The sequence below is a fragment of the Uloborus diversus genome, chromosome 3 (genome assembly GCF_026930045.1).
Source record: "Uloborus diversus isolate 005 chromosome 3, Udiv.v.3.1, whole genome shotgun sequence".
In the NCBI taxonomy this organism is placed as follows: Eukaryota; Metazoa; Arthropoda; class Arachnida; order Araneae; family Uloboridae; genus Uloborus; species Uloborus diversus.
The window spans coordinates 199,023,269-199,046,861 of NC_072733.1; the positions used below are offsets into that span (position 1 = coordinate 199,023,269).

The 23,593-nt window shown below is 30.7% G+C and overlaps 1 protein-coding gene across 1 annotated transcript in view; it reads left to right on the forward strand.

Moving 5' to 3' along the window:
* LOC129219119 (T-cell leukemia homeobox protein 3-like) overlaps nucleotides 1-13,139 on the forward strand; it is a 97,208-nt gene extending 84,069 nt beyond the window's left edge. The window contains exon 3 of the mRNA XM_054853439.1: nucleotides 12,848-13,139. Within this exon, the coding sequence (XP_054709414.1) occupies nucleotides 12,848-13,139 (292 nt within the window). The remainder of the gene's footprint in view (nucleotides 1-12,847) is intronic.
* The last annotated feature ends 10,454 nt before the right edge of the window (nucleotides 13,140-23,593 follow it).

The following is a 23,593-nucleotide window of genomic DNA, read 5'->3' on the forward strand; positions in this document are numbered from 1 at the left end:
CTGCTCTTTTTATGAATACATACTACTTGGTTTATTAAAATTCGTTTCAAACTCTGTATATACATTAAAATGATGTGAGTAATAAGGAGTTTGTTTTCTTATTAAATTGGTTAGAATATAATTTGAACGCATGTCCTTTGTTTTTGATTATTAGTATGGACACTCTTAACTCTTCTAAATTTTTGTAATTTCTAATTTGTACTTGCATTAATTATAGAAAATTTCTAGTATTTATTTATCCCATTTTATTTGCTATAGCTTGATTTTTAAATTGGCTGAAAAAACTGGATGTTACAGCACTTAGTATCACTGAAGATCTCAATTAATAATAGGTCTTGGAATATTAATTTGTGGTAGCAAAACTCAGAGATTAGAAAAAAAAAATACTCTTTTTCAACATAATTCATATAATTAATAATAATTTTAATAATTATTTGAATTTTTGAACCAATTTCTGTATTACTTAATCACAAAAACTAATGATTATACGAGAAAAAAAATAAATAAAAGAAATAAAATCAAGTATTTTCCAGCAACTTCTAAACAAGCATAGTAAGCATGTGTCTAGGATACTAGTTCTGTTCATGTGATCTCTGTTTTTTATTAGTGTGCTTGAGTGATAGGATAATGGAAATTAATATATACTTTCAAGTTTTAAATTATTTGTATTCACTTTAATTTACGTGGTTCTTCTCAACACTTAACAAACATAAGCTGGTTTCAGAGCTGGAGCACCAGCAACAAACAGCCTACTCCAAAAAATACCTATCATTGTTTTCAATGCATTGTGTTTCAAAAAAAAAAAAAAAAGAAAGAAAGAAAGAAACAGTAATTTTTAATGAAAGTTTTTGCATTAGAAAACTAAATTTTCGCCATAATCATTTATGTATGATTAGGACTCTTGAATCAATTTATATACTCATAAAGAGTTTTGCTTCAGTGATCTTCAAAATATCATTGAAATTAATTTCCTGCTTATAAAAACATCCCCATCATTAATCGTTATCATAGATTTAACCTTATGAGCTTTAGTTGAATACGGGAAAAGTGAAATAGTTAAAATAATTTAACCTTTTTCAAAGTGAGCAAATTAGAAATTTGTTTTAAAAATTTCAGTACATAAAGAAAGAACAATGCATTTTATAATAAAACTTGCGCTGAAACATTATTTTACATTTTACGCAGTAAATTTCTACCCTAAAAAAGTGGAAATTTCACTTTTTCAATTTGATCATTAAAAACATATTGATCAAATGAATGAGCAGATAAAACAATGATTGAATTAATGTAGAGATAATGAGACAATAAACAAATTAATTAATTAATTAATATATGAAAAAAATAAATGAGTGAATGAATGAAAAAAATAAGTGAATTATTAAATGAGGATTATATCCATTTGGATGATATAAATTACAGTATAAGTAAACGAAAAGAACTATTTCACTTGGTACCGTTTGCACTTGACTTAATGCACAAAAAATTTGAAATAAAAATAAGCTTAATATTAAACATATAAATACGGCACCGAATATTAGTCGGTCTTAATAATTAAAATATTAGTAAAATGAATTTTAAAGTTTCATAATAACAAGTTTTGAAAATTACTTGTGTTATCATATTCTTCGATCTTTAGAGAGATAACTTTTTCTTGACTGGAATAGACTACATGTGTTACTGCATAGGTAAAATATTACCAGATAGGTGGTGCTAAAACAGAGTAAATATTTCATGATTTCACTTTGCCCTACATTCCCATACTTGAAGATATTTAAATTGAATTGTATAAAAAATTTAGAACTGAACATCTCCATTATTGCTATTTTTATTCATACTGGAGTCCATTCCTGGTTCACTTCATACAGCCAATGGCGCCAGGTTACGATCAAAATCAGAGGACTGTCAAACTCTAAGCACATAATCTCGTGGGAAGGCGGGGGGGGGGGGGGCTGTAATGAATGAAAAAGGCTAAATTTCACATTTTAACCCTCACGAAAAAGTGTATCAGGCAATTTTTAATGAAAAATAACCTATGTAAATTATTAATTACTGTTATATTAGCAACTTTTTTCAACAATCGAGAATTAATGCAAACAAAAATGTCAATAATGCCTAGCTCAAACAAAAAATAAACAAATATGCAAAAAATAAAAAATAATAAAAAAATAAACTACCACAAAGCTGCATTGGTATTCTAAAAGTACAAGAAAAACAAAACAACTTTAAGTATGAAACAATAAGGTTTAATTGTTTGAAGTAGTTTTAAAAAATAATACGGAGATTCCTTTCGTTTTACTTCCTTATGGTTCACAAACTTTTTTAGAGGTGGCACTCGAGCACCAGAGCAGTCCCAGAGTCGAGGCCCAGGCACATACAACAGTAAAATATTTTCTCTTACTGTGACAATGTCTTCAAGAACTCTCTAGTTAGGCAGTGGGAAATAACTTCCAACCAGGTGCAACAAATATTACTGTCCAAGATTATACGCTATTTGAAGATCTCTTATTAGTTAAAGCCCTTCTAAGGCTTAGGGACGTGCAATGCATCGATATGTAAACGCGGGAAGAGGATTCCACCTCTTCCCCAAAAAAGAGTAGGGTTAAATATAATATTTTGAACAGCGTCAAGATCTTAATATATTTCTTTTCTTTAATCACTTTCATATAAAAAATAATTTTAGTAAAAACGACCTTATAACCGGTTGATATGTGTCTAAATGTATTTATTTATTTTTAGAGATGAAAATTTTCTGTCTGTCTAGCTCATTTTCGTAATAAATGTGTAACCGTTGATTTATTTCTAACAGAAAGAGTGTTAGTCCTACTAGTCTTTAAAACCTATTTGTATATGTAAACAAACTTAATTTCGTCTCATTTGTAAAAAGAAATATTAAATAAAAAAGAAATACAGGAGCTAAGCTCCCCGGCAAACAAAACCTTATTTGTACCTTACATGTCATCCTTCTAAATACCTAAATCGTTTTTTAACATTACAAATTTCCAATTTGTTATTTTCATTCGACTTAATTTTCTATGAAATTTTTCTTGCTCGTATTAATTTCATTCGGACTTGATTTAATTCATAAAAGCATAGAAGACTTTGTCTTATTGATTGCGTCTTAAAGCATCTTCAAAAAAGAAAAAAAAAACAGTTTCCTTTTCAAAAAACACACTTGTTCAGTGTTTATTTATTGATGTTGTCCTCCATGTTACGTAAAAGTTCTTTCTTTTTGCTTTTAAAAACTTTTGCATGGAAAATCATAGTTTTGTCGCTTTTATTGATTGAATTTTTTTATTTAACTCATACATTGCTAAAAATTCATGGAAGGTGTCTCCAAACGCTATTGAAGTCCAAGGATTTCCTACTTCGAATACTTACTACTAGTTCACAAACAGGCATAACAATTTTGAATCGTGTCATTTGTACGTATAATTTTCCGGGCCTTTTATTTATTAAATATAATCACTAAAAACTGTCTTGTACCCTAGTGTCTTCTAACATAGCAAAAAAATAGTTTATTTCTTTTAAAAAATCGAAAATGAATTCTATTAATATTTTAGAATGGTTTATCTTTCATTATACCATCTTTCTTCATCTATGATTAGAGCTTTTGATTTTTCACAAAAGTTTAATTCATCATCAGTCTTATTGATACTGTCTTCTAACACCTTTGAGGTCTTCTTTAAATACATTTATAATGTCATTCGAAGAAAAAAGAAAGATTTTTAGCATCGCTAAATCTTGATTTTTCTCTCGAGAAAACTTGAGTTGCAATATAGATAAAAAAATTTTAGCTTTAGAAAAGCTTCATCACGTACACTTCCTTTGCTCAAAACACTTCTAGTAAATTATTATGATAAAGCACTTCAATTTAAACATTTCGACGGAAAACTGTATTTGACTCAGTTTAAGATTGCGATACCTTTCATAGGAACTTTTGTTTTTGACACGATTAAGAAATAAAAGTTGCGAAATTTCCTCAGGGTATTTTTTTGTGATGTAAAAATATATGTTTCGTCCAAAGCTGAGATAACAAACAGATCTTATTTTCAAATTACTAGTAATTTTTCCTCATTATCAGAAGCACAATTTCAGAAAAGAGAATGAATTTGAATATATGTTAAAACAGGAAAGATGTTTTCGATAAGATATCATCTAAATTTGAGACCATTATACTTAATGTGAACTTTAAAAGCAAAATTTTAAGAATGCCCGTATACGATGTTTGACGATGAATAAGTAAACCAATGTCTTCCTTTTAGATTGAATATAAACTTCACGACTTTTATGTGCATTTTCTTAACCAAATACACCGTTGACTTTTTTTTTTTTTATGTCTTGTTAAAATGTTTCATGCTCAAATAATAAAACTTTGTTCAATCAAATTGATAAAAAATATTTCCGTAGTAAAATTGGTAAGGAAAAAAAAGCATAATCAAAAAGAAAAAAAAATGCTTAAAAAATACAACAACAGTGGATTTCTTTCATAAATTCATCACTACATTGCAAAAAATTGAACTTTTCTCAGCGTTACTAGGATAGAATGAACTTCTTATAACCTCAAAACACGTGCACACAATTTTGTTTGCAAACTTATGGTATACAGCGTTGAATTGGTTGTTTACAGCCGGTTAAACTGTAATTAATTTGCATAGAACTACTTTCCTTTAGAAAGCAGAAAAAAGTTACGATATTAATTATTTTTAAGCAAAAACAGTAAGCTTTTCTCTGTTCATTTATTAGAAACTTTTCTTTATCTCCTAGCTCAAATTACTGTTACAATTATGCGCTATTTGTGAATAGTTAATGGAGAACAAATTCTAATCAAGGTAAACTATTTTTTGTATCAATATTATGAGTTATTGATGAAACATAAGTTACATAATATAAAACCGTAACTTGTTCCGAAACAAAGAAAAAAATTGCGAAGTCTTATATTTAAATACATAAATTTTTAATTTATTTATCAAATCACTGGCAATATCAAATGCAATGCTTACATAACAAATGACTTTTACACGCTATCTAATTTAGACCAAAACACAATTGATTTTTATATTCTTGAGTTACGAACTAATAATAATAATGTTTCGTGTGACTAAAAAAAAGTAATAAAATAATTGAGTAACTTAGTTTAAGTTTTTTTGTAAATATTACCTGCAACTCAGGAGGTGAAAGATCGAGATGGTGAAAATCAGATATATTCAAAGGGTCAAAAGAAGGCAAACTTATAAATTTATCAATTTTATCTATTTTGCGTTGGCAAGCAAAAATGTGACATCCCAAAACAGTAATTAAAAGGAATATAATGCTAAGGCGATGCAAAAATAAAAAAATAGGAGTATTTTACTTTACAGACACTAATATTCTTCAGAACACATACAAAATGTTTTCATGATTTGGTCATAAGTAAAATTTCCCTCCGGACGGGGTGGGGAGGGGGCTGGGGATCATGCAGCATTTACAAAAGATATTAGCACCCAAGGATTGGTATTATGGTTAAAACTGGTTCTGGGGGGGGGGGGGGGTTGTACTACTCCAACTTCATCTTTTCGCTGCGCCCCAATGGTTCAGAATCGATAGTCATTTCTAGCATCCACTTGAAGTCGAATATGAGAGTCGCATATATTTGATTAAATACAGTTCTCATTACTTAACAAGAGTCGAATGTCAGAACATTTAGCATTTTGCATATATTCTACCCGATTGAGTAGTCCTGAACATTTTACCGAAGCCGCACATTAAAGCAGGCATTCACATATAGTCTGCCCGATTAAGCACAGAATATTTACTTACTGCAGTGACTACACGATTTAGCAACAGATTTATCATTAAGCGGAATACCAAAGTTAGCATTTCGTAGATAGTTCGTCTGTTTAGTTTTCAATAAGTAACCGATGCTGGAAATCAAAGAACGCATTTTTCTGGTGTTCTTTTTGACAAATTATGACAATTCCAAGCATTTAAGATGTGTCAAATATCAGAGTTAGCAAATGAACTTTATAAAGCATTGAACTCGACTTTTATATAAAGCACTTAAATTTTGAAGATTTCCATAACAAATATTTAAACACACATATTTTCAGCAGTAACGGTCATATCTCATAAGCTGCAGCTATTATTAAGACATTTTTTTCTAAATTTAAACCCTAAAAATTGTATAGAAGTAGATTCTATACTCTTTATAAAGTTGAAGCAATGAATCAAGAACATAACATGTTTGGAATATTTGCTGGATGATTTTTGCAATGAAAGATAAATATATAAAAATGGAAGTTCCCTTGCACAGTAGCGTAGCGAAGTTCTTTTTTCTTGAGGGTGAGGGTTGGTAGGGTATATTAATTTTTTCGAAATTACAGGTCGAAAAGTGAAATTTTAGGCCCTTGCCTGTGTGTTCATAGACATATAACTTTGTTGTTTCAGGAGGGGGGAGGGCGCGGTATGCCCCCCCCCCCATCTCAACTCCCCCTTGGCTACACCACTGCGCTCACAGAATGTGTGAAGTGCTTCATAATTTCCCTTTTAACTTGAAAACCATGCTTCAATCTATACGGAGGAAACTCAAATGATTAGAATCAAATAAGACATCGTGCTCAATAAAAATGAATTGAATCTTAGTCTATTACCGACTTCGAAGAACAGATGTCCAACTTAGAGACAGTAAAAACCGTGAACCTGTATTTAGAAAAGGTTCATATTTAGCCTGATGACTCCTTAATTATTGAGGACCAGGAACTACTGAAAATTACTCAACGCCTTTTGTTACAGAACTGTTATTGACGTCTCATCTCCTGCTGTCACGCAACTTAAAAACATGTACTGATGAGACGTATTCCCTGTATTTCGAGCTGCAAATTGCTATCTGGAAAAGTGGTGATGCGCTGATTTTCTTTTACTGTACAACTTTAGGCTAATAAAAATAATCATACTATTTGAGGCTATTGTTGAAATTGCGTTTAATTCGCTGAAGGAAGAGCCAAAATTATATATATCTTTCAGTTCTGGGAATATTGTTTATGGGGTCAAACGGACTCGGTGATTGGAAAGTGTAACATTATGTTGTAATTAGTATTATATATCTTGATGATGAGAAACTCAAGTGCAACGTGTTAATTGTACTCGGTGAAAAAAACGAGCAAGGAGAAATAGCGATAAAAATTTAAATTAATGGTTTTAGATATACATTTACGACAGAAAATAAAATGATATTTCTCTTAAGCGATGTGTATCGCAATCTCGAGCTGATTAAGTCTACTTCTGAGAGGTTACATGTCAATTATTGAAACGTAAAGTCATTATAATATTCTTGAAACTTAATCTATTCATTTTAGAGTCAAATTTTTATGGGAAGAGAGAAGGGATTCACCGCTGCCGGTATTTTGTGATGATTTTTCAAACACAAAATTATTTATATCGCTTCATACTGGATTTAATAATATGAAAGTAACTAAGTCTAGTGGTGGCCCTGGTAGTATTGTGACCCTGTGCAATTTATTTTTGCAAGGTCCTTAATATCTAAAAGAAAAAGGCAACCAAATTACTACTGATTATATTAAATTTAAATAATGAAGTATGCTTTTTGATATAATGCCTGTTAAAATAATTTAATCACTTTTATTGCCCAGTTAAAAACGACGAAACTTTTTTTCATGCCCTTCCTATACGCTTATACGGGACTAAAACTATAGTTTCAGGATGTAGTACTTTATGTACTGAACTCAATCAGTTTTCTTGCAATGGATAATTTATGAGTTTTCGGTTAAAATTTAAGATTCAATTCAAATTTCCCTTCCAAAACAACGACTAAAAAGCAGATACAATTTTATTAAACTGTTAGGGATGAAAATGTCGCTTTTTGTAGACAGTATTTCTTTCTTAAAACGATCCTTATTTCGGATCGGAAGGAAACAGATTCAGAAACTGGTCTCAATTGAGCCTGACAGCAACTGTACAAGTCAAACTCAAGAAAGGTACAGACGAGCCTGTAATAATTTGTGTTACGTTTGTAAGTTTCAGCAGGTATTTTTTAAGCAGCAATTGATCGAAGAATAGTTTCAACAGTAAGATTTATTTAAAAAGAAAGACATTAAAATATTAATGTTCTTCTTATAATACTGTACATTTTAAAGAAAAATCTAATGCAGACACCATCATTAAACATCTTTTAGACAGTGGGCACGCACTGTTACACACGCAATAGGAGTACAGTGCAACTCTGATACGTTGAGCTATGACCTTGACAATACTTACACTTCTTTTCGGATAATTGAGTTTGGTTACGTTCGTAGGTTGTTTTGCAAAAGTATTCCAATTCAACTCTGTATCAGTAACATAATCCTCTTTCCCTCAATTTTTCCTCACATACTCTCCACACGGGAGTGCTAAGAGTTAGCACTGCAACAGAAACAGGAGTGGAACGGGTCCTGGGATGAAGAAGGTGATAACATATTTTCGCAAATCTTTCTGAAAAAATAAAAGGGTTTTCGATCCACGACCCATAATGAATGCGGTTCCGTGCGTTTTTTACATATTAACTATATATTTAACAAAAATAATATTGAAATGAAAACATCAAAAAGCTGCTTTTATTTTGTCCCATACAGTCATTTAACAGGATTAACGATCTAGAAATAGAAATTTTTTGTCTAGTAACAAAGGAAAATCTGCTTCATACAAAAATTAGAGCAGGTTGTAGCAGTATAGCTAGACTGCGCAATTGAGGTTTGAATTAGAATTGCGAAGGTGATTAATCCTCCACCATCAGAGAACGTAAATTCTCCTATTGTTCTAGTGTTTTAATTTTGTGTTGGTTTTTAGTAGCTTCTGTGTATATTACTTCCTCCGTCATTGTAATACACATTGCTCATTTTTTTTTTTGCATAGATGTGACATTTTACTCATATCTTTTCTTTTATTCTCAGAATTTTAAACTTTGACTTTTAAAGATTTTTTACTTGAATATGAAAAACCATTATGTATCATAATATGAAGTGTTAACTTTCTAAGAAAAAATGTATTTGAAAAATAATGATTTGCACGTGTTGCGCTACACGTTCAAATCTTTATTTTTTAAGAAAATTTCTTAGAAAGTTGATACTTTTCATATTATAATATATAATGGTTCCTGAAATTTAAATATATTAAAACTTAAAGCCAAGGCCTTTTCAGCAAAAAAGAGGAAATATATCCGTAAAAATGTTTCATTTATCCAAATGGATTGAACAATATATAATGCACTCACAAATGTCAGTATGGTGAAGGTTTTTTTTTTCTTTAGGTAAATGTACTAAAGAGTAATAGGTTCACTAAAAGAGTTGCTTCACGAATTCAGTGGCACATAATATAAAGAGTCAAGTTTTTTCCCATCATAGTTCATTTATCTTAAGTCCCCATTTAACAATTTTATTTTGAAGTAAGATGTTCTTTTCTCATTCATATTCACCCAGTTTTTTTATATTTTTCGTTTTTAATATTTTGCTTACCAAAAGTTTTGCACCAGAAGAAAATTGATTGGCACATAGGGTAAAAGTGGGAGAGACGCCATACCTTCGATAGTTTAGTGATTAAGAAAGATATGGCTATATTTCTCACTGTTTTTATTGACTCATAGTCGTTTCCTTCTTAACGTGTCAGTTCTTGTTCGGCTGCGCTCGAGTGTGACGTCTGTATGTCGAAAAGATCATTGTAGTGTGAGCATTTTTCGAAACAAAATTTGAGTCGCTTTGATTTCAATAAGTGTTAAATATAAAACAAAGACACCGTAAAGTAAGAACTGGTTTTAATGTTTGGTTTAGCTTGTTATTAACTTATGTCAATTACATTTTGCAATATATGTTAATGCTTACGTACTTTATATCTATGTGGCATCTCTCCCTCATAATGAGGAGATATGCCAAACTTTTCAAAAGTATAAATGAAGGGGTGTTTTGCCGAAAAGATCATTTTAGTGTGAGCATTTTTCAAAACAAAATTTGAGTCGCTTTGGTTTCAATAAATGTTAAATATAAAACAAAGACACCGTCAAGTAAGAACTAAACAGTACTTACTAACCGTAAAGTAAGAAGGTTTTAATGTTTGGTTTAGCTTGTTATTAACTTATGTCAACTACATTTTGCAATATATGTTAATACTTCCGTACTTTATATCTATGTGGCATCTCTCCCTCATAATGAGGAGATATGCCAAACTTTTCAAAAGTATAAATGAAGGGGTGTTTTGTTTGTATTTTTTTTTCTGAATGCCGAGAACATGCACGAGCAATCATACGGTAATCAGGGAGCAGCGGAGTGAAGAGAACTTAATTCTGGCTATTGAAAAAGTAAAAAAGAGAAGAAATATCGAAAAATGAAACTCAAAAACTTTATGGAATGCCGAAGTTAATGCTAAAATCAGGTTTTACAGCTTCTGGATTGTTCCCACTCAATCCTAATGCTATTCCAGATCATTTATTTGCTATATCCGATTTAATTGAAGTAACTACTCCTGACATTCCTTTTAAAAGTGCTGTCACTTCAGCAGTGTCTCCACAAAACCCATCAACTTCCAGAAACCCCTACAAAGATTCTTGAGAAATCCTATCCAATCCCAAAACTACCTAGCTCGACAGTGAAGCGAAAACTATTTGCTTGTGTGCACGGAATATTAGGAAAATTATTTTTTAACATAAAAAAGACTGAATGGATTAAATGTTACTTATACTAAAAATGGGCACATGAGTCATGTACAATAAACTGTAATAATTGTGGTAGGAAAATAATCCGCAAAAAAACCAAAAGCAAGAAATAATAATATAGATGGCATCTCTCCTACACCAATGGCGTCTCTCCCACACGTTATGGGAGAGATGGCCTGTTGTTAACTTACAATTTTTTTTATTATTTTATTTTTATTTCAGTCTAAAGCTCTTTAATGGTGATTTAAATACTTAATAATAGTGTAACTTTAAAATAAGACACAAAGGTTGATTTATATCGCGTTTTTAATTTTTTATCTATTTTCTACCAAAAAGTATGGCGTATCTCCTACTTTTACCCCACTATACATCAATTTCAGTCACCACGATTTTTTGATGATGCCTTAACTCACTGAAATGCAGGTTAGTGGCTTCATTTTTTGGTAAGGTGTTATTTCTCTTGATCGTACTTCATTGGTTTTAAACTAATAATTTGTTTAATTATTAATTTAATCCAATTTTTTTAAACGTAAAATACAGTTATTGTGTACAATTTCACGATTGCAAGTAATTTATAATCAAGTTTTCTGAAATTGTTTCTCTTTTTCTCACTTGGCTGTCACTGGCGCTGCCACAAAGCATATTTGTTTCATTGAATTCCCAATGTAACAGATGTACTTTGTGGCAATACTTCTATTTCTTCTGATACAATATTTTGTTTCAACATTAGTTTACTCGTACGCTCTAACTCTCTCTACGATCTTTGGTAGAACATACGTGTTCAACTCAGTAATAAGAAAAATCAGTTATAAATTAAGAGGATTTTAATAGCTTTAGGTTCTTTCACTTAGCTTTGTAATAAAGTATTATATCCTGTGGATTCTTAAATTTTTGGGATTTTTAATGACCTTGGGTTCTCACTTTAATCCTAGTTTCATGCCCAACAAAAGTGTTCAACATTGCGATTTAACTTAAGTAAGACTTATTAAAATTTTGTCTAAATGCTGTCTGAGAAGAATTTTCGGAAGCAATGCTCCATGGCAATATTACCAGATTCGATTCATCGTAAGAACACGAAAATCAGTTAATTGTACAGTTCAAAATAAAATACAACTCTTCATAAGTAGACTAGTCTGAGGAATAAATGAACAGTTCATTTTTAGAAATTAATAAATTAAAAACGAATACCTGGGTACATCATGGCGCAACAAACTTTTACTGATATAAATTATCAAAAAAAAAAAAAAAAATCGTGGAGAACTTTTAGGTTTCTACTTTAAGTTTTGGGAGTTTAAATGAAATGTAGGGCAGCAAAGAAACGCGTCTAATAAGTGGACAAACACAACATTTTGTCGCTGTCAAACTAATTTTTGTGGGCACATGTGTCTGCTTGACAATCTACTTGATGCACATGGTAGTCGTTAGTTTTTTAGCGACCTCATCTCACCGTATAGAGCCAGTCTATTTATGCGAAAACTTAGTTAATAAACTGGTGATAATATTAGAGCAGGAATTAGCAAGTGGAGGGAGCAAGTCCAATCACTGGCTAAGCAAAAGCTTGTGCAAAGATCTCAAGTCATATGACTCAACAGCCACGAGTAGTGACATGTTTTGCGTGAAACCAGCGGAAGAAACCTGATTTCTTCCAATGCTTTTCTTTAAAATCTCTCACGTGACTTGGGGTCTTTCTTTCACGAAAAGTATTCACTCCCTCCATTTTATCTCTTCTCAGTGGTGATAATAGTCAAAATCTGGGCTTGATTACTGAATAGACCAACTAGGCCCTGGCCTAAGGCCCCCAATATTTTGAAGGCCCCAAATGGCAGAAATTACTTTAGTCTATGACTAAAATTGTTTCAGCCAACGGCTGAAGTTATTAAGTTTGAATATAGTCCCCCCAGTATTTAGCCTAGGGCCCCTCGATATCTTAATCGGGTCCCGGTCAAAATGTTGAAGTCACCACAAAGTGCACATAGAAGATATTGGTTTGACAATGACGACATTCCAGTCGTTTCCTTTTTGACGATGAATAGAAAGAAGTTACTGTAGCCACGGCGTGTAGTGTGTGTTCTTTTACCGATTGGACCATTCCATTCTCTCAAAACTAATAACATGCATGTAAATTTACATATATTAGCAGATCACATTGTCACCAGTTCATTTCTTTCTTTCCAGGCGGCAAACAGCAGAGGAACGTGAAGCCGAGCGACAGGCCGCCAATCGCCTGATGATGTCTCTCCATGCCGAAGTGGTGAGCAAGTCAATGTATGAGCAATCAAGGGACCCACTGTGCTTGAGCAATGCATCGTTGCACGCGCTTCAAAACCTCCAACCGTGGTCCGCGGAGAACTCTGCCGCGGCACACGCGGCTGCCGCTGCAGCTTCCGCTGCATCGCATCACCAACACTCGTCGGAGAGACCGCCGTATCTACAACCGCCAACTTCGCTCACGGCGCCCATTTGTTGAAATCGGCGGCGGACGGGCTAAGCCTAACGTGGCTTCCACTCCACATTTCGTGTGTGTGTGTGTGCCCCCCAATGCGGAGGTGATTTCATTTCACTTAGCAGGTGCTGTGTACATTTTCTAAAGAGAAAATGGAAAACGGGGGAAAAATGAAGAGCTTGTTCCATATCAGTGATCTTATTAAAGTTTGGTGCTTCAAGTATTTTTTGAAGGCGTTAACCAAGCAAAATACAAAATCATTAGAATATATGTATGTAAAAAAAGTAAAAAACCTTCAATGCTTAACTAAATGCTACATCTTGCCAAATCCACTCCATTTCAAACGTGATTACGTTTTCTAATACATGCCGAAAATTCATTTTTAAGTATCAGTATCAACTATGAAATTAATAAATCTTCTGTCAATAGCCCACTTTAAAGTACCATAAAAAATTTAACCAATAAGTATCGGCAATTCTTCAAAAGAAACATTTCTCAGCTCTTAATTATATATTTTGAGACTGTAAGACAATATCCAACATCTTCAAGGTAAGTCAATCTAGCCAAGAACTACAATGTTACTATGAGTGACCAATCATAATTAGTAAGTAAAATTATAATGAACATAAGCTAAGACATTGGACTTTCAATGGTAAGTTGATTAAACTCTTAACTAACAGAACTTTCAAAGATGAACGTGAGTGACTTTGAAAACCGTCTTAGTTTATAACAAATGTGCCAGAACAAACAATTTATGTATGTGTTTGACACATGTATCAACTGTAATGGTCTAAGGTTTTCGTAATGTTCTTCAATGTAAACACTAAGATGCCAAGAAAGACATGAACTTATAAGATAGACGTCTAACGAAACTGACATAGAAGTTTTAAATTCAGTGCTAGTGAATGTAACTTTAACATTAGATAGTTTACATCATATAGACTGAGAGAATAGACTTGGTTATTCTTTGTATTCCAACGTAAACAACTTCCACCACTCATTATCAATCACAAGTTGTGATCAGGATTGGATTTAGAGACCTGAAGGAACTGATTGTCGATACCATTCGACTCAAAATCATGCTATACTTGTAATTGCAAAATTGTTAGTGCAACAAGAATTTTATTTCATCGTTTAAGTCCTGGTGATTTTGTTCATTGGAAAGATACACATAATAATTTTAAGATCAAAGAAAAGTAAGTATTTAAAAAATTATGTATTATTCGAAGGCTTATGAGAAAGTTTCTACTATTCAACTGGCTACTTCTTTAATCAAAAGTTATTGAAAATATATTTTAATATAAAGCCATATTCAAATTATACGCCTTGGGAAATTCAGATCTTTTAAAGTTTTTTGTGTGTGCTAATAATGCTTCACAATTTTTTTTCTGAATTATTTCAAGTTATTTCAAGAGAAGGGTGGTCGTACTTTTTAAATCTAAATAAATTACAAATTAATTTTTGTGAAAGTCAAAATTAGATAGCATTTGGGGATACCATGGTTGCGAAAATTCTTACATTACGCAGAATTTAATTTTGGAAATCAAAAGTATATAACTACATTTATATTCATAAGATACTTACTACAGCATTCATTCCTTTTCTGAACAAAAATGTAAACTTTAGCCAACGATAAAATATCTGTGTTTATCTTATATCGATTCTAGAGCAAGGATAAGCCTTCGTACTAATGCATTAAATTAGCTAACTACATAAGAGACAGATGGTGAAGATGTACTACTTGTTCTGTGTGTAAAAATTGTGCCAGTAAGTGATTTTTCTAATCATTATTACCCTTAATAAAAATGTTGTTATAAATGTTTTTGGTACTAGTAACAACGAATTTTGTTTAAAGAAAATATTTTTATGCTTGTATGAAATGATTCATCTAGAAACAAATTAGAATACTTCAAACGTTTAATAAGATACACCCATTTCATTAACTCAAAGTGAAATTAAAATTTTCATACTAATAAACACATTATTTTTATTCCTTTAACGGTTAAAAAACCCCTGCTTTTAAAACTAAGTTACAACATGTCTGCTGATATATTAACATAAAACTTTCTCACAAAGATGAAAAAGAATTTGACGTGTTTGGAGTCTGTAAAATTAAAACTTTATTATCACAATTATTGTTACTATTTTGATTTTGAGAGCAACTTTAAACCGTTGAAGCAAGAACAATAAATTAAATTTTAAAAAAAAATACGAACATAACCATATCAAAAGATCAAATATAGTAAGTTGCGCCAACATAAGCCCTTAAAGTAAATTATAAAACACACAAAATGATTGGATTCTTGGGCTAATATTTTTTGTTCCTCTTTAGGCTAGATTCTCTCAAACATAGGCAGTTGATATCGTCCTAGCAAATTAATATCATTCAATCATACATTTTAAAATAAAGTTTTTTGGAAATAAATACAGTGGCTCCCAAAAGCGTTCGTACATTTTGAAATTTTTTAGTAAAACCAAAATAACGCGAAATTGAATTCGTATATGAAGTCCAATATTTTTTCACATCATTCCTATGTCATTCAAACAAAACCCTATAGTTTTTTCAAAATATTGACGGATCTTCTTTTTGAAATGGGTCAAAAACGAAGATACAGAGAAATAATACGCCACAAAAGTCATCGTTCACTCAAATATTTTCGAATAAATTCATGATTAAAATTATGTCATTTTTTTATTATTTTTGCATTGTGCAGACACTTAAAAGTCATTTGGCTTTAATTTTTTGTTTATTTATTCCTTAATATTGTGCTTATTACTGTAAAATAGCTGGCATTCGTAAAAAACCGCAAACACCATTCAAAATTTGAATTTTTTCCTCACAGTAGAGGTAAATTGGTTTGAAATGTCTCTAAATTAGTTAATTTATTCCATTCTGTAGTAAAGTGCTTGATAAAATGCTTTAAAAAAAAGAATCGGACCGAAAACAAGGTAAAAAAAGGTCAATCGGCAAAGTTGACAAAGCGTGATCAGAGATATACAGTTAAAAAATTTATGAAAACACACATGAGTGCTGTAAAAGTTTTGGCAGAGTTAAATGAAAATTTTTACACATAATTTTCGACTAAAATTGCTCGCCAAGTTCTCTGATTAGCTGGATTATTAGCCTCTCCCCGCAGAAATTTTCTTGGCCGTGCGAAAACAGAAAGCTAACGCTTTTCGTCGCAAAACCAATGATAAATAAGCTCAAAACGTTTTGGACTTAAGTCTTACTTACAGGTAAAAATGAATTCAACATTTTAAGAAAAATTGTTGTATAATTGTAAAGGAAGAAAAAATTAGGAACTTAATCTTAAGAACGTAGTTAGATCAATGAGGACGGTGAAGGTGTTCTTGTGTGAGGGTGCATATCAGCATCAGCACTAGGTAGTTTGTAATTTTTGATGAAATAATGAATCATGCTGTTCATTTAAATATTTTAAAACCAAATTTTTAATTCTTACCCAAAACTTTGGTTATCGGAAACAACTTTGTTTTTTTTTTTTATCAAGATAACGATAAGAAGCGCACGGTTTTCAACGTTTGCGTCTAGTGCCTCAAAAATTGTCCTAAAGTTTGGAAAATACCCCTTCAATCTCCAGATTTGAACTTAATGCAATATATTTAGAGATAGCTGGAGGCTAGATTACGAAATACGTCTTTGAAAAGAAAAGAGAGCTAAAAACAGTAAAACTCGAAGTGTGTTTGAGCACTTACTCAGAAGTTACGCAAAAAAAAAAGAAAGAAAAAAGAATAAAATCTATTCGCAGACTTTAAACGGTGTTGTTGATACTGCATGATATTCTACTAAATAATAACTTAATAAAAAGTCAGATTATTCAATAATATATAGACATTTTTTAAAGTGTACGAATACTTTTGTGAGATAAAATTTCCGGCACTTTTTAGTTTTTGATTTTTAAAAAATTCAGTTTTAATATTAAAAAAATAACGTCATGTAGTTTTGTTGAAAATTGATCATAGATCTTATAATTAAATACTTATTCCGAAATATTAATTCTAACTAATGGATAGGATCCTATTTCATTGAAAGTCGTAGGTGCACGAACACTTTTGGGAGCCACTGTATATGCAATTAGCAATAAGAGGGATCTAAAAATTAAAAATTATAATTTCACTATTTTATTTAAATATGTTTTGAGAACAATATCATAGCGTCGATAAGCATGTGTACATTCTGTAACCATTTTAATACAAATATGGTCAAATAAATCAACTCCTTGGAATGAAAAAATGGCTGGGAAATACTATATGGGTTTTGCTGCATGCGATTAGTTAGGTAAAAAAAGCAAGGTAAAATTGTTTGACTTAAAATTAAATTTTTCATAATAAAAAACGCAAAAATTGCAATGTTTATCCAACAAGTTAATCACTACATGCTATTATACACTGAATAAAGTATGGTAAATGTACTTACTAAGTCTTTAATCAAATACTGATTGATGATAAGAGGTAAGTTATAGATTTTTCTCTAAGTTAGAAATTAACTGTTCCACACTACTTAAAGAAATATAAGTAGTCAAATTTTGAAAAAATCCTAACTACTTGATATCGTGCCGATTTCGGATTCAATAAAGTAATTTCACAAAGAAAATGAGCTGATCTAGATTTTTTCAGTATGTAAAAGTTATTTCGAAAACAAATTTTAATAAAACCAAATCACATGCAGGTCTACTGAGCCCAAAACTAAAAGAAACCCTCTGCCTGTATCAAGAAACGGATTTAATCTAGTTTAACGTTTTCAGAAACATTTACCAGGAATATATATTGTCCGCCCCGATTTAAATGATATATATATATTCTAATTATTATTTAAAGCTATATCGTATAGGTTTCTGGACACCAGTTTTAGGTCTGAAAAAGTTGGGTACGTTGAGCTTTGTTCGCTAAACTTGGTGCATATATTGAATGGAGTACCCTGTAAAAAAACTGATGAAAGTCGTAACTATTTCGTAATAAATTACGTGCATTTCGCCAACATTTAGTAAAACTGTGCACATTACAGTATGTAATATATTGAATACGATATAAAATATTTATCATTATTTCCTGAAAAATCAAAACCATCTTCCTAAAAATGAAAGAAGCTGCAAATGAAATACAAAATAAAGTTGCAAGTAAAATACTAAAATTAGTGGAGATTTTTAACAACAATTCTAAAATAATTTGCACTTTACCTGTTTGTGGTGAAGGAAATGTGCTTTATTAAATGTATGCAAATTGTTATAAGCCATATTGTTTCCTAAAACTGTAGTTCAATTTTTCCAAACTTTCAGAGTTCAAGAACTAGATCTCCAAGGTTAAGTTTACTTAACGTTAACGCCTTTAGAGGAACAGTTAAAACAACATCAAAGCGAAGAAAATTTTAGTTTCTTTCAGTGTTGAAAATTATTGCTCAAATTTAGAATTAAAATTCAATTCCAATCTTGCCAAAATATGTTCCGATATAGCTCTAATTGTGCAATTTATTAAATATTTAGAAGTTGCATCTATATTTGAAAAAATCCGACGTTTTAAATGTTTTCGGGCCTTCTTCATTAAATCAAAAACTGGGGCAAAGTTTTAGGGACGCATTTACTTATTAGTATTTATACCGAAAATTAAATCCTGCTAGTAAGAAATTAAACAAAAAGATGAAGATTTTCTTTAAAAAAGGCAAAGTAGCGCTTTAGTAGCAAAGAAGAAATTGAGCTTTTAATTAATTATTAAAATTACTATTTATTAGCAAGATGCTGCTTTTCAGTATATAGAAACTTTGTACAGAAATCGGTTTTAAAGCTTAAAACATTCCATTTGTGAAACTGCAACACAGAACACTTGAAAAACACTAAAGTTAAACTTTTAATGAAAGCATTATGTATATGAACAAGATTCTAAACAATAATGTTTAGAGCTTTTCTGAAACTAAGTCAAAAGAAGAAAACGCTCAGTTGAGACTTGTGCCACATTCCTAATGTTTGTAATTGTATATCATTAATATTTCCATTACTGTCACTAATTACTCACCGAGTAAAAAAATCATAATTTCCATTAATTATTCTCACATCATGAACATGTAAACGTGAAAGAGCAGAACAAAATGCAAAGTGTCTCATTTACAAAGGTACCTCCAAAATTTATGAGCCACACTAGAAGGATGCAAGGCCATAAATAGCGTTAGATAGATTGGGATGTACTAGTGCTGGTGGTAGTACATCCCTGGCTGTAGTGCTCGTTCTAAGGATTTCACTCCCAAGTGGAATCCTTAGAACGAGTCATAGTACGGGAAGATTATGTACCTTGGATATAAGTGTAGCTTTATTAAGCGGTTAATTTATTAAGAGAAAACTAGTTTTGGGACAGAACATTAATTGTGTTATTATTTATTGGTATTAAATATAAATTTTAGTGATAACATTTTTCCCAAGGGGCACAACCTTCCCTTTTTGAAAAGAATATACAGTCCATATCAGCGGCCTAAGCTTTTAAGAGGTACCTTTCTAAATAATTGTCAAATTAAAGCCTTAAAGCCTTTAAATTTGAAACGTTTAGTATACCATTTTCGTTATGTCCAGTCAATATTTACGTCGTCAAAACAATAAATTTGTACACTGTTAAAAATTTTCCGGAAAATTTACGGTAATTGTTACTGGCATCCATGTTGCCAGTAACTATTACCGTAAAAATCAAATGTTACTGTAAAATTTTACGGTTTCCTCGGTAGGCCACAGCAACCAGTTGGCGCTGGGATCGCTTATTTCTCCGGTATAAATTACCGTAAAAATCAGCGATGCGTCGGCGATGCAATTTTACAGTAACAATTACCAGAAAATCTTCCTGAATTTTTAACAGTGTATATACATTTGCATTGCGAATAAATTTGCATAACCAATTGGTTCAACCATATTTGCTTTGTCTTTAAATCCTATTTATTGAATTTTAAGCATTAAATTGAAGCATACATTGTAAAAGCTAGTGAATAAGATTTAGGCAAAAATGTTTCAAGATTTCAAAGAATTCATTGTACCATTATATGTTAAATTTAGCATCCTAAACAATATTGAACTAATTCGCAGAAATTTGTGATTTGTTTTTTATAACAGTCTAAACCATACTTTCGTGAATTAGTTCTAATTCTAATTGGCCGTTAGGAAATATACTGGACATTATTCTTATCTGTTTAATGCGTTGCAGATAGTATATATAAAGTCTGGATAAACTTAACTTCGTTTATTAGTATTTTTAAATGATTTTTCGTAAAATTCAATTGGCTCAAAATATTCTAAACTATAAAAATATTTATATGTTAATTTGTATTTATAAATTTGGTATACACTTTGTATTTCGTTCGCAAAATAAATTGAGGACAAATGCAGAAGTGTGATTTCTTTACTATATAAATATCACAAAAATCGAAACTCAGTTCCCAATCTCAATCACCGAACATTTGCTTGTTGTTTGAGGAAAAATTTCTTGCACTTTGTTCCGTTCTTTTCGTGAAGATCAAGTATTTGTACTGTATATGCCTTCATAAACATCACGTACCTTACAGCTGATATTAAGAATGACAGAAGAAACAATTTAGAAAATGTTAATATTGCTGTTCAGTAATGAGTATTTTCAATAGTATGTCACATAAGTTTAATTATTTGAAAAGTCTAGTTTTTGTATTCTTAATATTACATGTACCTAAATATAAAACAAAAATGTAATGTTAAACAGTTTATAAAACCAATTTAAGTCTGTTTAGATGATAAAATGTACAGTGCTAACTTCGGATTCTTCTCAGCTGAAAATTACAATTAAGTAGATACCAGGCTTGGAGAGCTCTAAATTAATTAAAATCATTATTGATAATTTAACGCGATAAACAGTTATTTTGTCCGTTATTATAACAAACATATCAGGAATAATAATTTCAAGCTATCACTCTTCTGATTTCTCTTTTCTTCCTTCTTTCTTTTTTTTTCTTTTGTTAAATTTTTATTTCAGTTCCAGTGTAAATCAAATAAAAATTAGGTGTAAATAGCAATCAACTACGTTTTATCGCACAAAACTAGCAGATTACTGCAAAGTGTAGGCAGTAATCTGCTAATTTTGTGCGATAAAACGTTGTTGATCACTATATTTAATTATCTGCACAATGATATTTATTTATTTCTTAAAAACTAGAAAGTTCAACTGAGATTTAAATTTGTAATAATTTATAAGTCAAGTTCGTAGTTGATTTCTGCAGATAAAGAAGAATCGTTGGGAGAAAATTGTTGCAATATACCTCAAACCAAGAGCAGGAAATGTTTCCCATTTGACTTGAGCTTAAAGACTAACTTACATGTGATTAAATTTATTTTAAGCAAACAAACTGTTGCATGAATTAACTTAATTCAAGCGCTACACTCCCTACCTTATTATTTTTTTAAATCTGCCCTAAGTAAAGTAAGAGCTTAAAAATTATAAGCATAAAATATATAAATAAATGAAGTTACATTTTGCAAAGAAAGAAAAAAAACTTTATAATTGCATATTCCATGTATGTAAATGACTGCATCATAATAGATTGCCATAGAATATTCTTTAGTTTGATAATATAGATAGTCGAGATCAAGTTTCACTAGTTTTGTCAATAAGAATCATACCCATGTCTTCTTTACATTTTAGAGTACTACTTATAATATTATATCATAAATTATCGTTGCTCCAAGTCTGGTAAATCACACAAGCTCTTCTTATGTTTATTTAGAAATTTTAAATCAAAAGAAATAGCTTACTTTATGTTTGTATATATTCATTGTAAATATGCCATCGTAATCTGGAGATCTGTGCGATGAAATGCGTCCAGAAGTTATCATTTGTCTTCAAGATTGAATGTGTACTGTTGTAGTATTTTCATTCCTTGTACATAAAGATACTGCGAAAAGTGCTGTTTTAGCGGAATGAAAAAAATAAAAGAAAAAAAATTGAAAACCTGCTTCTTAATTGCCAATAAAGTATGATTTCTGAAATCAGACTAGATTTTGTACTGTTTTTGTTTTTCTGTATAAATGTATTATTTCTTCCATCATATTGCATTTTATGGAAAAAATACATGTTATGCATATACCTAAATCTAGTTATTTTTTTAAAAAATATTTACTTATTTTTTTTAAATTTTATAAGTTAATATCGAAAATTTCCAAAATTTTGCGCAAAAATATATATTATTTTAAATATTAACTTTTATTTTTAGTTAAAATTTAGGTTCAGATCATAAAAATAAACCAGACAAACATGCATGAAAAGTTTTACGGAAATATATAAGAAATTTTCTGAGACATGCGCGCAAAACGAGAAAACCGAAGAAACCGGCACCTGAGAAAAAGAGGCCTAAACAGCTGCTTTTAACATAAATCTCTATGGGGAAGGTTTACGCATTTTTACGATAACTTGAAAAGTTTTTGGTATATGGTAAAAAATAAGGTATTAAATTGTTATTAATTAATATATGCATAACATATATTTTTTCCAGAAAAAAATCGAAAATTTTGAAGGTTAAAGGTCTTTAGACAACTTAAAGACTGGAAGAAAATTCCAAAACATCAGAAACTTCTCTTGAAGAAAATTCCGAAACTTCAAAGATTATTTCCAGAAACGTTCCGTGATTTCTATCAGCTTCCGGTGAAAAACAAGTAGGAGAATTTGGAGGCAAAGTGAAAGCGTTAAGATAATTCACCTTTTTCAAAGTGGACAAATTGGATATTTGTTTTGAAAATTATAGTACCTAAAGAAAGAATAGTATAGGTTGTAATAATATTACCTTGATACATTATTTTTCCTTTTGGGCAATAAATTTGTATCTTAAAAAAGTAAAAAAGGGGGGGGGGGGATTTTCGCTTTGCCACACACATGGGGGCAAAGTGAAGAAAAAAATACTTTTCTAATGAAATACTTTTAAATTTAGTGTTAAAAATATTATTCAGAAAATAAAGGGAAAAATGAACGAATGAATGAATAAATGAGCAAATAATGAAACAAACGAATAATTAAAAAAAATAAATGAATGCATGAAAAAAATGAATGAATAAAATAGTAAGTTAATGTACAAATAAGTGAATTAATGAATTAAAGCATGTAAATGAATTAAAAAAAACTGAATACGTAAGTGACTTAATAAATCAATGAATGCGAAGCTATTTAACAATGTCCCGGTCACTACCCCACGTGCCCTTTACAAATCATTTAACATTTATAATCAAAACTTACCAAATATTAACTAAATACGGTCTGCATTGAACATCTGCAGTCCGTAATCAGTTAATATTTAAGATGTTAGTTACAAAAACTTTTATTTTATAGTAATATGAATTGTTTTTTATAACCCCCCCCCCCCCCGCCCCCCCCGAAAAAAAAATTGCTTTTGGGATTCAAAATTTGAAAATTACTTGTATAAAGCTATACCTTGAGCATATGTTTTGACTAGAATCAACGATACATTTACGAACTAA